We start from the raw sequence: 17,224 nt of genomic DNA, 5'->3' as shown, positions 1-17,224 counted from the left end.
AATTCCCGTTTAAATACGGTATTCACCAAATCGTCCCCAATCCTTCTGGCTAAAAATGTTTTCCAAAATAAACATGAACTTTTATCGTGATGGCATTTATAAGGGGGCATGGATAAAATGCATTTCGCAAAATCAAGATTTCCATTTGAGTCCAGGACTCATCTTCTAAATACGCACCTCGCCGAAACGCTCCTGGGAATCAAACTCTTATTGTTGGATCGCGTGTCACAAGTGTCATTTTCATAATTAATTTCTGCAATATTATTGGCTGTCACATACAAACTGGACAGTGAAAACGAATTTTATAGCACTTGTCGTATGTTTGGTAAAGGTATTGAGGGTAAATGGGCTGAAACTGACTCAATCGGTCAACTTCCCGACCCGGATCTCAACCAATGGTACTCCATCTCTTCTGGATCTGATTTTGACAAATTTCCCTGCCAATCGGTTCTTCTCACCAAGTCCTTGTCAAAGTGGACATCTCTCTGGCTATTATCAGAGAACCACCTCACCGCCGTCGAGTCTGGCATTTCACTCAAGCCAACTGGCAGGGTCTCCAAGCAGCCATCAAACTTATAGACTGGTCTCCTATCACTACTTTCTCCAACATCAACTCATCCTGGGAATTCTTTCAAAGAAACTTGCTCTCCCTCATGCACAGATTTATCCCGTCTCGTCTTCAGTTGTTCTATCCTTCCTCCCGCCCTTGTAGTCAGGTCAATATACAGTTTAACCCCCAAAAATTGCTACAAAAGGTTTCTCAACTGATTCTGGTAGGTTTTAGTGTACTTTATAACATACTAAAAGTTTACCAATGTATGACCCCCGGAAAAGTGGTTTTTTCAAGATGGCGTCCAAGATGGCTGCCGAAACCTTTTAATGATCATAACTCTGTAACTATCAACTCGAATTTGATGATCTTGGTGTCTATCCCTAGGTTTTTGGGGGTAAAGAACACATTAAGATGATAAAAAATGCTGTTGGCCTATTATGTACACCAAAAATCCAACCTTTGTCCATAGAATAAGTTTCAGAGCGTTCAGTTTTGAGTGTCATCCTCCTCCTCAGTATCGACCTCTTGAGTGTTGTTTGGATTGTCACAGTTTTCAGTTTGGTAAGGGCCACATGCAGCAGTGCAGGGGAGTCCATAGCATCTGCAGCTGCGTCGAGAGGATTTGCACCCCCTCGAACAGTTGCAATGGATAATTTTCAAGAGTTCGTGAGGCGCAGCATTGTTTTGGGTCATAATTGGAATTAACTGATCATTTTCCTGTTTCCATCCCCATTCAGTTGGGTTCATTTCATTTGCCATCCCCATCCATACCATAATTTGAAAGTACACACGTTGGCTATGGAATCTTGTTGCAGGTGATGTTGGTGGAAGCCGTTCAGGAGTGACAAATGCTTGAGCAGTTGCCACTTTCTTGGTGAAAATGATATGGCACAGTGATGATAGCGTATCATTAGACTTGCCACCAAAGAGATCAACCATCAGGTCTTTTCCAAGATCTGATATGTCCTCTTGAGATTTGTTTTGAAGGATGAATGCACTAGCACAGGACTTCATGACAGGATCAGATTTCACTAATTTTCGGAAGGCTGACTTTTTTCCGATGCCAAAAATCCTTGAAGTTGAATCACAGCCTGTGTAGGCATGTACAAAGAGCAACGCATTGCGCACATCGTCTCCTAAAGTGTCTTTCAACAGGTTAATGTTATACACTTTGTGTTCTTTTGACTGCATGTTTGTGTCAGAACGGAAGTAGATGATCTCATTGTCTGTTGTAGAGTAATGAAGGAGCAAGATCAGCAAATCTGTATTCTCACTGCCCAACGTTGTGGTGCAATGACGGGATCGTTCAACAGTTGCCTTAACAATATCAATGTCGGCATCCCCTGGTGACTGAATGACATGGCATCCCCTTTTAGTTAGTGCTGTGCTGATGAGAGCAATCATGTCTGCCTTGTTTTTGTCACGAGACAAAAAGTCCTCCTTTTTGCCTGAAAACTCTGTTTCTGCAGTGAAACTAACAATAGGGTGAAGGTTTTGTCCTCGTCTCTCATGTGTGTTGTCTTTTATGGAGGGACCTTCACCATAGCCATCGAACACCACTGTCGCTAGTCCGTAATGTCTCACAGTGAAGTCTGCATAAGACTCAGCTATTGCATTATATGAGTCGCCTTTCTTCCACAGTAAAGGATGGAGCAAAGAGCCACCATCGAGCACGTAACAATCTGTTTCAGGAATAGTTCATCACAGCCTCACTTGATAAGTCCGCAGCATGGTCTCGAATTCCCTGAGCAAGCTGAGGTTTGTCTGCTTTTCGAAGAATGTTCCTGACCTCAAAGAGGGCTGGAGGGTAGGGGCTTAGTTCATACGTCAAAACATCTTCAAGGGAAAGATATCCTGACCTTGACACCACAAGGAAACGCTGGAACAGAAGGGCAGGATCAATGATACGATCAGGAGCAATCTTCACAGCAGAGATATTCCCAAGGGTTTGGGCTCTGTCTTTTCGCTTGAATTTGTAAGTAAATGCCGACTTTCCGATTATATCTTCAATGATCTTGTTCCCAACCGATTCAAAGGCATGTACATTCACATCTGGCCCAGCCACTATCCCATTGACAATGTTTTTCAGAGTAGAATCAGATGTGAAGGGTGAGCAGGCTGCAAGCTTTATCCGAATTTTCTCGAGATCAGATGCATCTCTTTTGATGCGTGCATCAGTTGAGTCTTTGTGTTGCGGACTTGTAGTACAGGTCAGGTCTGCGAAATCCTGCATCGCACTGTTGTACTCGGATGTTACAGGTGCACATAAGGTCCAAAGGTTTCGCATGTCCTCGGTCATCCCACTGCTGCGAGTTAGAGACCTCATCAACGTTTGTTCAATGACAAGATCACTACTAAGCCCTGCCCAGCACTGATTGCTCCTACGAACAACGTGAAAACCATCAAGGAACTTTCGATAAACGTCTGGGTGCTTTTCCTCCAGGTTGCTTATTTGCTGCAGGTAGTAATGAGCAGATCGCAGGTAATGGAAGTGCCCAGCTGCAGCAAAGACAGTTAGGCAATTGGACACTGCCTGCAAATGCGTCAACCAAGACCCAGTACGATCCGCCTTGATCAACATTCTTGCCATGCCAACCATACGCTGATAATTATGCAATAACTGGTTGGTTTTTGAGGTCTGAGCAAGTTCAGATTTCTTTTTCTCCGTTACTGTCTCGAGTTGGATCAAAACCTCAGAACAAGCAGCATCTCCTAGCGTCGTCTCTCCGCTAAGAAGGGAGGAGTACAATTCCTCGGCTTGATCCAGCAGTGTCTGAATCTCGGGATTGTCTTTGGCCATTTCCGTTATAAGCTGGCTATGCAGGCACTTGCCAACAAGAAGATGGCCCCTCAACCCCCAAAACATTGGTACAAAAGGTTTCTCAACTGATGGCAGCACTGAAAATATGGAAAGCCACTGCAGTAAAAAAATCTTAACTTACGCTATGTGATATAAAAATGGTTACAATGTGTTCATTGTTGACGCCATATTGAATTTTGATGTTACATAGTAGGCCAACATCATTTTTTTATGATCTCAATGTGTTCTTTGCCCCCAAAAACCTAGGAATAGACACCAAGATAATCAAATTTGAGTTGATAGTTACAGAGTTATTATCATTAAAAGGTTTCGGCAGCCATCTTGGACGCCATCTTGAAAAAAACACTTTTCCGGGGGTCATACTTTGGTAAACTTTTAGTATGTTATAAAGTACACTAAAACCTACCAGAATCGGTTGAGAAACCTTTTGTAGCAATTTTTTGGGGGTTGAGGGGGTATTTTCCATATATTGACCTGACTTGGTTTACTGAAGCTTGTGGTGAGGCAGTTGTCCTGAAACAACTTGCCTTTGCCTCATGGAAAGCAAACCCAACTGAGGGTAATCTCAGTTCCTTCCATGAAGCTCGGAACAAGTGTGTGTCGACACTCACGAGAGCCAGAAAACAACATCTTTCTAATCTCAAGTCTGAACTCTCAAACCTCTCTCCCTCCTCAAAATCCTGGTGGCGTCTAATCAAATCTGCTTCTGGTGTATGTTCCCCCTCCAGATCCCCTCCCTAACCTCAAATGGCCGCACTGCTGATACCGCACGTGAAAAAGCTGAATGCCTAAACTCGGTGTTTGCAGCTAAATCTTGTGTCAAAAACCCATCACTTTCTCTACCCACCTTACCCAGTCGCACCCAATTGTCCCTGGACTCTGTATCCTTTTCTCCTGACAAGGTGGAGAGCTTGCTGTCAAACCTCGACTCAGATTCTGCAACCGGTCCAGGCGGCATCAGCCCACGTGTCCTCAAAGCCTGCTCTTCTGCTCTTGCTCACCCTCTCTCTGTTCTATTCACCCTCTCATTTGCTCAAGGTTATCTGCCCTCTGCTTGGAAATCTGCAAACATCACTGCCCTGCATAAAAAAGGTGCAAAAACAGATCCCTGCAACTACAGACCAATCAGCCTTCTCCCAATCATCAGCAAGGTTATGGAATCCATCATCGCTTCAGACATGAAATCCTTCCTCTTCTCCAATGGCTTGATTTCTGATCATCAATTTGGTTTTCAGACCAGGTCACTCTACCCTGGATATGCTGCTTCTGCTCTCCCATCAATGGATGGAGGTCCTCAATGCCAGACAGGAAATCTGAGCCGTATCCCTGGACATATCACATGCTTTTGATACAGTCTGGCACCCTGCACTACTCACCAAACTCTCTTCCCATGGTATTCAAGGCCATCTCCACTCATGGCTCGCAGACTTCCTCTCCTGTCGCAGCCAACGTGTGGCCCTAATCTTTCATTCTTTCATCCCCTCTTCCTGTCCAGGATGGAGTTCCTCAAGGTAGTGTTCTGGGCCCTGTTTTTTCTGGTTTTCATCAATGATCTCTCCGACTCCCTGGAAAATCCTGCATATCTCTTTGCTGATGACTCCACGCTCTGCCGTACCATCTGTCATCCCTCAGACCGGCAAGCAGCAGCTTCTTCGCTCACTGCAGATCTGGCTAAAATCACAAACTGGTCCAACACGTGGAACATGTCTTTCAATCCGGACAAATCTCACACTCTCACTATATCTCTTCGAAAGGACCGTTTAGAAAACCCCCCCATCCACTTTCTCAACAATCCTCTGGAAGAAGTCCTTTCTTTCAAGCTTCTGGGTCTCACTATCTGCCATGACCTTTCCTGGGAAAGCCACATTTCAAACTTCACCTCCAAAGCCAGTCGCCGACCGGGAATCCTCCGTCGTGCAAAGTCCTTCCTCGGCCCTCCTGACCACTTACAAAGCTTTTGTCCATAGCCTGATGGAGTACTGCTCTCCCCTCTGGGCTGGTGCTCCTGCCTCCCACCTTTCTCAGCTTCACGCTGTAGAAACCAGGGCATTTCGGATCACCAGCATCTCCCGCAATGAGGCTGAGTCTTTGGGCCTCTCACTCAATCACCGCAGGTTGGTCGGTGGTCTTTCTGTCTTCTACCGTCTCCTCTCCAGCCTTGCCCCCCTGTTCTCTCTGCGATTTGTCCCCACCACATTTCCACAGGGCGCTCAAGGTCAGCCAATAACCTCCTTCTGGTAAAACTACCAAAATCACGAATCACTGCTCACCTTCACTCTTTCATTCCTCTTTTTTCCCGCCTTTGGAATAAACTCCCTCACTCGATTCTTTCCCATTCTTCCCTCCAGGCTTTCAAAACAGCTGTTCACCACAACCTCTTATCATACCCCAGCCAAATCCTCGATCTTTTCTACCCCTGATAATCCACCCAAGGCCACTTCCTTCAAATTCCCTGCTTTCCTTCCTGAAAGTCCCTGTAATGTCCATCTTCTATTCCCCATGTTCCCCGTCCCATCCCTCTCCCTTCCACAGATCTCCTAATGTGTGTTCCCCACTGTTTTGTCCCTCCCACTCCCACCCTTCTTGTCTCATGCCCCCTTGATGTGCATTGTGTGTTAGCTCTCACACGAGCCTTGACAAGGTATACAAAAATAAAAAAACTGATTAGTGGAGGGCACCATCCTGCCACCCCTGCAACTCATGGAATCCACCTTATCGTATATTACATAATAATTTCGCCCAATACTGTAAAATATGACGTGTTCGATTCCAGGAAGACTTCAAGCTTTGATAAAGTATAAAAATAAGTAATAGCACTGAAGGCAGAACCGAAGACAACTACTTGATTGTCTTTATGCTCAAACGGAGGACCAAACCTGTCTTTGATACCCTTGCGTATCTTTCTGTTCCTTTCAACACACCTTATTCAAATCATCCCAGTGTTTCGTAGGTAGGGTAATTCATCAATGTGCAGAAATTCTTGTTTGGACGGAAATTTGTTTTGAGCCTTGAATCCCTCGGAGGAACAACATTAAACTTACCGTCTCATCTTCCAGCATTCGTAGGTGGATGTTAAAGATCCCATGGTCGGTGTCCTTTGTGAAGAGTAGGTGAGGTATCGCCGGCACCATAAACAAATTCCAAATTCCTGCCCTAACTGCTGCTGGGAGAGGGTTGGCAAACCACCCAGCATGACCCTTGTCAAGAAGCTGCTGTAACGGAGTATGGTATGTCAGATCAGAGATTCTATCCTTAATGACATCCATATTCATGGAGAAAAGACAATCCTGGTGTCAGATTCAGGATTTAATAGAATATGTCTGGACCAAACAGCAGCCCTAAGCCCCATGGAATCACCAACTGAAATTGGAATCCCCAAACCCAGCTAGATTCCTCATTCGGGACATGCCAACAAACCTTCACACAAGGTGTCTCCCTGCTCAACAGATCACCATGCTCGTTTTAAGCCTGACACCAACCCACTAAAAAAACAAGAGCTCATTTCTGCCAGCACCAGTTTTACATAATGAAAATGCTCTGCAGGCAGATTCTGATATAGCAATGCAGTAAACGATAACTACAACCACAACCACAACATGGAAGATGGGCATTGGCTTAAGAGTGGGGGAAAAATAGCAAAAGCCAAGGATAAAATTACAGTAGCAATAAAGGAGGTGAAACGTGAGGTGCCGTTATTGAGAGGTGAACGACGAACACAAATTAGCCCAAGGAGGAAGAGGAGCAGCTGAAGGAGGCACTTTGCTAAAATAATCACAGAAGCCTCACTCAGAGGTTTATGGAACATTCTATGTCTTGTTAGCTTTCCTTCTCTATTTGTCTGTGGACTAACCTCGATGTCCTCTCCTGAAGCGCCCCGTGTTTCGTAGATAGAATTCTATTTTAAATCTATAACAACGATAATAATAATATATATTATTGTATATAATATATTACTCTTTGACCGATGCATCACAAAGAAGAACCCCACCCATCTCCAGTGTGGAGGCCTTGCTTGGCTAAGTACTTGGACTTTCCTCAAACTGAGTAATCCAGGCTTTGCCTGCTCATAAAGACAACTGAATTCACAAAAGTTGTGTACTGTTGAACTTAATGTTTTTTTTTTTTGTTTGTTTGTTTGTTTTTTTTAAACTCAGTAAGAGATGAGGTTGCCTTGGTTTTGGCATTGTTTGGAACTGGAGGCCAAGCTGGAAGATTGTGGCTTGGTAGGCTTTTGCAATGAGATTTCAATGTCCTGTGACCCTGCCACGTCAATTCACACGCGGCCTCTGCACCCTGTGTATCAAGGGCAGCTGGGGCTAAGGGATTGGAGTCTTCTTTTGGGTTTCGGTAAAGTAGCCGGTGCTTGTAATCCATTTGACCCCAGGCCTTTTTGGCTTCTTTCAATCTGCATCTGCACCACAGGTAACTCTGCTCCATGAACCTGGCCTTTTGGCCTTGTGTCCGACAACTGTCGTTCATTGTCTGATGCCTGCAGCTTAGAGCTTGGTGAGTCTTGTGTTGAAACTTCTGTAGACTCGGTATTAGAGTCCAGCCTTTTCGGCCTATTAAATTCTAAGCCCTGGGGCCCAGTCAGTATCAAATGTGACCCATTTTGTTTGCTTTCTTGGGCCCTTTGTGGGCCAGTTTCTTGAGGTTGTAATGCAGTCTGTTTCAGGTGTGGACCATTCCTCTCCTGGCTCATTGGCCAACTGATTTCCAAGTCCCGTGTTGGGCTTGTCTCTGGTAGTATGCCGCTCTTTAGCTTGGCAGACTCCAGGCTCAGTGGGCCGCTGATCTCCAGATCACATGTTCTTGAAGATGCAGCTGACGGTTGGCCATCAGACTCTCCTCCCACACGTAAAAGCACCGGCCAGTCGAGGCGAGGTAAAGGCGTGTGGCTGATGCGACACCGCCCTCTGCGCCAACTGCGGGTGAGAAGTGGGAAAGGATTAATTAACGGCCTGTTGCCTTCACACGATGAATCATACAAAATAGGTACCTGATATGAGCTAACGAACTATTAGGTAAGCTTTAGATTCAGCAATACAAAGTTCTGCTCCGATTGGACGATTGTAGCTTGTTGCAGCATTTTTATATGCAGAATACTAATAAAAAAAAATGTTCATTGCATCGTGCTCACCACGGCACAAAATCAATGGCGAACAATGCATTGCACTTAACAATTTATTGAATGAAGTGTATTTTACCGTGACAGCAGGAGAGAAAGGAAGAGACAGGCAAGCAGAATGCAGGCTCCCCCCGTTGCTCCCCAGGCCACAACTCCTCGCCAGGCCCCTCGTCCTGAAAACACACAAACATTACATGCTGTACACACTGCACAGCAAGAAGCCATCGACAACTACTGAAAATAACCAATTGAAGAACTGTTTAAAGGCATATAAAAGCAGGTTATGGATCCAGTGACGTGCTGCCAAATCTCTTCCTCAAGCTGCCTCATAGTACATCTGTCGTATAATGCCATCACAGAAATAGATAACACAAAACACCACATTTGACATGATAATCAAACTCCTCCATGAGCCTCAACAATTGAATAGAAAAATAAACCTACAGACCCGAAGGGTCTTACTCAATGACATGCAGGAAAGGTGATTCACACCTTCTTTCGTTCCATCTCGCATCGAAGCGGCTGTCCCCTCGTCTCGACCATTCAGCGCTGATGGACAATAAAAGGATAGGTTAGAGGGGGTGTCATGGGGAACAAGGCAGAATGGGGCACTTAATGGATGGGAATGAGGTCTGAAGGACACTCGCCGACTTTTTATATTTCAAAATAAGACGATGTAGATTTATGACTCATGTTTGAATCTGCAGTCAGAGTTTGAATCTTAGTTATTCAATGACGAAATCATCAGCACACTTGGTGTTTTTATTGTTGGGTTTCATCCCATTAGACCTCGTAAGCCACAATGTTGTGGATCGATGCCAGCTTTTACTGTTATGTGTAGTCAGGTTTTTCTCAGGCACAGAGGTTAGGACAAATATGGTGGAATGAAGGAGGGGTTGAGAAGAGAAGAGGGGGGTGGCAGTAATGAGTAAAATAGGAAAGAAGTGAAAAAATAAGATCGTGTTAAAAGTAAGCAAATATAAAAATGAATAGGTTATAGTAATTAAAACAACATAGAGAAAAAGGAGATGTGATGTGTCGTGAAAAAACACAAACAGCCACAGTATCAGATTTAAAGATGAGGACAAAGAGAGAAGAGGGCTAGTGTAATACCGTCTTTAAACTCTGCCATGCTTTCACCTCCTGTTGCAATCTCCTCACATCTCACACCCTGTAACCCCGGTGGACAGCTGCAGGAAGAAAAAACAGCGAACAGGAAAATAAATGACTGCTGTGCAGATAGGTGATCTCATCGTCATCGTCATATGATGGACATGGAAAATGGAAAGTGAAATATTCACGACGAAATAAGCAAATACTGGGAGTGAAAGACACAAAAGAAGAAGGGAGGGGAAACTTGAGATGAGAAGCTCCATTGAGGGGTGAGGAAGCTCCATTGAAGGGTGAGAAAGCTCCAATGAGGGGTGCAGAAACTCCATTGAGGGGCAAGGAAGCTCCATGCCTCCATCCATTGAGGTGCAGGGAAGCTGCCTCCTGTGCATTGCTTGTTTCAGAACAATTGCTGTTTCCCTGGGGATCTAAAGTTGGTTAACATCCATCCTCATATCTGGTGTGGGATTAGCCCACGCTTGGAATCGGATTGCTTGATATACCGATTGGGTGTATGGTGGTCTCTAAATTAACATTAGGCTGGCCATTCGTGGGAATAATAGATCCCAGGTGGATGTGTACATGTATATTTATATGTACATTTATATGTACATGTATATGTTGTTGTTGTTCATCTTACGGCTGCTCCCGTTAGGGGTCGCCACAGCGGATCATCCGTTATGATCCGCATACTGATTTGGCACAGGTTTTACGCCGGATGCCCTTCCTGACGCAACCCTGGTCGCCTCTTACGACACAGGGATCAGGATTTGGGTTTCGCCATGATTCTGGGCTGCTCTACACCCTGCCCAGTGCAGAGCCCCCGTCATCAAGCGATCCTCCAACCCAAGCCTCCGAGTAGCCGGATTACAGGCGCACGCCACTACGCCCGGTTATATGTACATGTATATATATATATATATATATATATATATATATATATATATATATATATATATATATATATATATATATATATATATATATTGTTGTGGTTACCGAATTCGCAAACCACCATTCAGGTCCCTTAGGTGAGATATCTCGGTAAGTATATGTGTAGTTAGGCCCAAACCCGTTGTCTAGAGGGAATAAATGTCATTCATGAGGGCTGCGACTCTTCAGAATAGCCGTTTTTCTTTTACTATCTTTATTTTGGACCAACCGCCATTATTACCACCACCAATCACGTCTCAACAGCCATCACAACAACAACCACCAACCACAACGCCACTTCACAACAACAACCACCAACCACAACGCCACTTCACAACAACAACCACCAACCACAACGCCGCTTCACCACAACCGCCACGACCTTTACCGTCACAACTCGCCACCATCGCATCACCGTCATCTCGCGCCACTCGTGGGCACCGATGCTGGACTCGTGTAGAGCGCGCACCGAGCAGCGTGTTCAAAAGCATCGCGGACTTTCCGCAGAAAAACGGATCAAAAACGACTCACGCCCACTTTTGTTCCGTCCAATCGGTGAGCGAGGGGCGGTTTGGCCCCGCCTCCAGGGCGTTGGTGGACGGTCGCTATATGCAAATTCATGGATCAAAAAGCATTCACGCCCACTTTTCCTCGGGCCAATGGGGAGCGAGGTGAAAGGTCGGAGGCAGAGGGTCAAAGATGGAAGAGCGAAGCCACGGGGCTTATAAAAACGACTGCGTTCATCAGACAGTTCAGTTCGCAGGAGGAAGAGTTCAGTGCAGTTGGGAGTTCGCGGAGTCGGAGTGAAGAGGACGGAGCTGTGGAGAGGCGGCGGCGGCGAAGGCGGACGAGGGGGTGCTCGCGTCGGATTCGGGGAACTGCGGAGAGAAAGGCCGGCGGCGCGACCGAGGTCGTGGTGGAGACGCTCGTCGCGGGACCCGCGATTTTGTGAAATCCTCCTTTCCCCGAGCATCAGCAACCCCCTCCTGTTTCCCCCCGCGCTGAGATAGTGCGACAAAAGGGGGGCCCCTTCCCACCCCCTACCAGACACTGTCCGCGAGGCCCGCGGAGTTGAGGCACCACCGCCGCTCCGCGTCTCATCATCAGACGGGTAGGCCCGACACGGTCTCGGACCCAGGCCCGCCTACCCCCTCATCCTGGAGGGTGGTTCTCTTTTCTTTTGCTTTGGGAATGTGTGTTGTCGGCGCCGTCTGTGAAGTAAAATTGTATAAGTGTTGCCGAGTGCCCGGTAGTCGGATAGATCTGCATTGTCGCATTTGCTTTTTGTCTTCTTCTTTTCCATGTGCTTTTGGTGGAATTGTATATGTGTGCTTTCCGTTCATCGCGAAATAAATGTGCTTATTGTTGAACTATTTTCCCGCTTCGCTTCGTCTTTTCCTCTATTGAATCCCCATCTTGCTTCACGTAAAGGGTTGGTAGTGGGCTGAATACGCCCGATAATTAATCGAACCGTCGAGGCCGACGATAACACCGCTCGGTTATCCCGATAGTACGGAACGGGTCACTTAAGTGGCCCGTGTCCGAAGTCGACCTGCGGCGAGGTGCGATCGCCCGGTCTACCCTCCGTGTGGGTACTTAGGTAGGTCGAATTTGGCGAGCAACCCTATCCCACGCGGGGGCCGATTGGCTCGATCGCGGTGAGACCGAAAGGTCCACCCGTGACTGGTTCCCGGCGTTAGTCCGAGAGGGTCACGACTGGATTGTCCGTCCGGTGGGCGACGTGCCGCGATTCGAGTTACGTGGCCGTTCGCACGCCGGCGGGCGCGAATCCGCAATATATATCTATATATATATATATATATATATATATATATATATATATATATATATATATATATATATATATATATATATATATATATATATATATATATTTTGTTATGGTTATGGAAATTCGCATTACACCATAAAGAGTCCTCAGGTGAGATATCTCGGTAAGTTCATGTGTAGTTAGCCCAAACCCGTTGTATTGAGGGAATATGTGTGATTCATCCGGGCTGCGACGCTTTGAGTTAGCCATTTTTCTTTCTGTTTTGTTATTTTCGACCATTAAGCCAACCACCAAACAACCATGTCCAACCCTCACCACAACGACCACCACCATCTTCGCCACTACCCGCACTTATGAACGCCGTCCACCACGGACCACACGGAGATGATTTCCGCGGTGGAAACCATCCAGGAACGCACGAATGGTTTGCCAGAACAAAAGCTCTTGCGGAGCCTGCGCGGACTTTTCCCGCCTGATTTTCCCGCTTGATTCTCCCGCCTGATCTTCCCTACGCTTTGGAGTGGAGGAGGGGTGATGCAGGTGAGAGGTCATGTAAGGGAGGGGTCTCATTTTGGGGGAGTAATTCCCTGGTCCCGAGCCAAAACTGACTCCCCCGGCCTCCGCACGGCGCGGGGTGGAGGGAGAGCAAGAGGGCACGCCCCCCTTCGAGAGGCTTCTAGCAGAAGCTCAAAGGGAAGCGGGGCCAAAAACGGGGCGGAGCAGAGGGCGGAGCCCGCTCGACAAAAAGGTGGAGAGAGGTCGAAGAGAGAGAGAAAGAGAGAGAGAGAGAGAGAGAGAGAGAGAGAGAGAGAGAGAGAGAGAGAGAGAGAGAGAGAGAGAGAGAGAGAGAGAGAGAGAGAGCAGTTGGAATTGGAGTGGTCGTGAGTTCGTCGTGAGGTGGTCCTTGGTGGCTCAGTGGTAGAATTCTCACCTGCCACGCGGGAGGCGCGGACGTGAGACGTGGCGGAACCGGCTGTGGGGCGTGAGCCTACGCGTCTGGACGAGGAGTGCCGGAGAGGGTTCGCCGGCCACGAGGGAAATTGGAACCAGGCGCGACCACGCTGAAGTCGCGGGAGGGGGACTCAACGGCGCGCAGGGAAGTCACGACTTTCTTTTCTTTGGGGTTTTGTGTAAATGTGTGTGTGTGGCGCCAGTCCGACAAGTAGAACTGTATAAGTGTTGTAAATAATTCCACTTTTATTCGGTTGTAGCTCTGCGTCGTATTGCATTTGCTTTTGTTGCATCTTGACTGTATGGCTGTACATACGTGCTTGTCTGTGTGTGTGTGTAAATAAAGTGCATTGCTTGTTGAACTGTTTTCCCACTTTGCTTTGTCTCCTTCCTTTTATTGAATCTCCATCTTGCATCACGTAAGGGATTGATAGTGGGTTTAAAACGCCCGGTAATTAATCGGAACCCTCAAGGCCGACGATAACTCCGCTCGGTTATCCCTGTAATACGGAACGAACCGCTAAAGCGGTTCGTGTCCGGAGTCGGCTTGTGGCATGGTATGATCACCCGGTCGACCACTCGCGCAGGTACTTAGGTAGGTCGAATTTGGCGAGCAACCCTATCCTGCGTGGGTGGGCAATTGGCACGATCGTGGTGAGGTTAAACCCCCACCCGTGACTGGCTCCGGGCGGTAGTTCCCGGAGGGTCACGACTGAATTGTCCATTCCGGTGGGCGACGTGTCGCGATTCGAGTTACGTGGCCGATCACATGCCAGCGGGCGCGAATTCGCAACAATATATTTGTATGCATGTCTGCATGTATGTGTTACGGCTGTGGAAATTCGCAAACCACCATTCAGGTCCCGTAGGTGAGATATCTCTTAAGGACATGTGTAGTTAGCCCAAATCCGTTGTCTAGAGGGAATTTATGTGATTCATTCGGGCTGTGATCCTTTGAGATAGCCGTTTTTCTTTTTCTATTGTTATTTTAAACGGCAAAGCTCCACGCAAACAACAACCGCCACAACGCCAACCGCGCTATAATTACCCTCACAACAACCACCACCATCTTTTCCACTACCCCCGCTGACGAACGCCATCCTTCATGGTCCACACTACAACGGTTTCCGCGTTGGAAACAGTCGAGAGCGCAAGGAGGGAAAGAAAAAGGCACAACGATGGCGCGTGGATTTTTCCCGCCTGTTTTTCCCGTCTGACTTCCCCGCGCTTTGGAGTTGTGGAAGAGCGATGCAGGTCAAAGGTCAAAGGTGAGAAAAGGTGGGGGCCTGTTTTTGGGGGAATAATGCTCTGGCTCCAAGCCAAAAACTGACTCCCTCGGCCCCCGGACGGAGTGGGGTGGAGGGAAAGCGTGAGGGCACGCCCCCTTCGAGAAGCTTCTCCAAGAAGCTCGAGGGGAGGTGGAGCTGAAAACAGGGGCAGAGTGAAGGGCGGAGTCCCGGGCTATTAAAGTCGGACACGGGCGGAGCGCTGGTGGTGCTCTTGCTCTCTTCGTCCTCTTCCGCTCTTCCGGCTCGCTCTTCTCTTTGTGGTGGCCGCTGGCCTGGTCTTCTGTGGGGCGGTCCTGAGACCCCGCTGGCGGGACGGAGTGTCTGCCATTCCACACACCGCGACCTCGGGCAACTACGTTTCCCCCACCCCCCTTCTATCCGCGCTGGGATAGCGCCGGAAACCCCATCCGTGGCATCGAGCGGCCAACACGTGCCGGCGCGAGGCACGCCGGAGAGGACTCGCCTACCACGCCAGGGCACGGAGTCGCGGCCAGGCGCGACCACGCCGACGGACGTGGGAGAGGGATTCGACGGCCCCAAAGGGAAGTCACCATTTTCTTTTTGGGGTTTATGTATGGATGTGTGATGGCGCCGTTTCTTGTAAAGTGGAACTGTTTAAGTGTTGCCGTGTGTCGGTCTTATTTGGTTGTAGCTCTGCATTGTTTCTTTTGTTTTAACTGTGATATGTGCATCTTTACTGTTTGACTGTATATGTGTGCTTTCCGTGTGTCGTGTAAATAAAGTGCTTGCATGTTGAACTGTGCCCGTTTCGCTTCGTCTCCTTCCTTTTAATTGACCCTCCATCCTGCTTCACGTTAAGGGTTCATAGTGGGCTTAATACGCCCAGTAATTAATTGGAACCGTCAAGGCCGACGATAACACCGCTCGGTTATCACTGTAGCACGGAACGGACCGCGAAAGCGGTTCGTGTCCGGAGTCGGCCTGTGGCGTGGTACGATCGCCCGGTCGACCATCCGCGCAGGTACTTAGGTAGATCGAATTTGGCGAGCAACCCTATCCTGCGCGGGTGGGTAATTGGCACGGTCGTGGTGGGATTAAACCCCCACCCGTGACTAGCTCCAGGCGTTGTTCCGAGAGGGTCACGACAGAATTGTCCGTTCCGGTGGGCGAGGCGGCCGCCATTCGAGTCGAGCGGCCGATCGCACGCCGGCGGGCGCGAATTCGCAACAATATATATTGTTATGGATTTTAGAATCCGGCCTGATGAATGCATCCACACATCCAGGTCCTCAGACAGTTATTTCCTTAAATGCATGTTCAGCTTAGCCCCATCCCCATGTCTAATGGGATCTTAAATGTGATGCGTTGAGAAGGGTAAAGGATAGATCCCCTCTCTTATGGGAAGCTTTTTTCTTTATGACAGACACGTTCACACACATTTCTTTCACGAGCTCTGAAGCCCGCCCTCATTTTTCCTCAGCACCATTTCTTTCACGAGCTCTGAAGCCCACCCCCATTCTTCCTCAGCGGCAATCTTTCGTGAGCTCTGACGGCCGCCTTTTTTTGAGAGCGCATGGGTCGTCATGGTAACCGTGCCCCAGTGGGGCAGGGTGAGCTTGGGGCGGACGGCACCCCGCGGAGACGGCCCGGGGATATAAAAATGAGCGAGAGGTACGTTTTGAAGAAACAAGTCTGAGGAGAAAAAGTGAGGAGAGAAAGGAGGGGACAAAAGCGTTCTGAAGAGAAAAGCGTGACGAGAAGAAAAGCGAAAGGAGAGAGGAAAAAGCAAAGGGCAAGAGAAGCGACCAAGAAGCGGGTGTCTGAACAGCGCCGACGAGACAATTATCCTGGGATGTCCATTTCTCGGCATATCTCTTGTTGATCCAGTGTTATGATAATCTCATCAGAGTTCTTAAGCAGTTCCTTGCCGCAAGTTTAAGAGCCTTGCAACATGGCTAATGGAAGACACTGCTTGAAGGTGTTGTGGAAGAAAAATAATAATATTCATGTATTCTCAATTATATTCACTTGTTGAATTGTTGCTGGTACTTTATAAATTTAATTTTTGTAGCACTAAGTTCCTTCACTTTGCAAAAAGTCATGGACTTAGGGTGGCGAGTTCATGGCTTCAGCGCCCAGAGCTCATCACTGGACTTGGTATTCCAATGCTGGTGGTGCGGCAAAGGAGATTGACCATGTGCTCATTGATAGGCACTGGAGGATGATCCATAACTGCAGGGTCTACCGGAGTGATCAGTTCCTCAATACCGATCACAGGCTTGTTGTAGCAACTCTGAAGTTGCAGCTTAAATCTGGGAGAATGGTACCATCCCATCCTCAGCTGGATGTTGGCACGCTCAAGGATTAGAGGGGAGCTGAGGAGTTTGCAAACCAGCTGAGTGGGGATTTGGGGGGTCTGGGTGCTTTGGGGAATCCTGAAGAGTTGTGGAGTCCTTCAACACCACCATCTTGAAATCCATCATGTCTTGGAACTCAACGTGGGGCGAAGAAGAGTTTTCTCCCTCAAGTGACACGATATACCATTGAACAGAGTCTCAGAGCCCGGCTTAATGGCAGAGCTGAGCTGTTCAGGGAGTTGAGGCATAAAACTGTACATGCGTTGAGGGTGGACATGGAGGCCAATATGCGAGGAATCTGTCTGTTGTGAGGGGGTTGAGCATCAGCT

The 17,224-nt window shown here is 47.8% G+C and overlaps 1 protein-coding gene across 6 annotated transcripts in view; it reads right to left on the bottom strand.

Moving 5' to 3' along the window:
- Positions 1 to 6,667: 6,667 nt before the first annotated feature.
- LOC147026626 (uncharacterized) overlaps positions 6,668 to 17,224 on the bottom strand; it is a 121,466-nt gene continuing 110,909 nt past the window's right edge. For all 6 annotated transcript variants that reach the window (XM_085882254.1, XM_085882257.1, XM_085882259.1 and 3 more), the window contains 4 exons: positions 9,616 to 9,692; positions 8,995 to 9,051; positions 8,582 to 8,675; positions 6,668 to 8,299 (listed from right to left, as the gene is read on the bottom strand). In XM_085882254.1, the coding sequence (XP_085738380.1) occupies positions 7,675 to 8,299; positions 8,582 to 8,675; positions 8,995 to 9,051; positions 9,616 to 9,692 (853 nt within the window). In that variant the 3' untranslated portion in view covers positions 6,668 to 7,674. The remainder of the gene's footprint in view (positions 8,300 to 8,581; positions 8,676 to 8,994; positions 9,052 to 9,615; positions 9,693 to 17,224) is intronic.

This window comes from Eptatretus burgeri, chromosome 5 (assembly GCF_056783735.1).
Source record: "Eptatretus burgeri isolate ZD-2024b chromosome 5, Ebu_testis_v1, whole genome shotgun sequence".
Taxonomy (NCBI): domain Eukaryota; kingdom Metazoa; phylum Chordata; class Myxini; order Myxiniformes; family Myxinidae; genus Eptatretus; species Eptatretus burgeri.
Note: the sequence above shows the minus strand (reverse complement) of the source record. Positions and strands in the feature narration are given on the sequence as shown.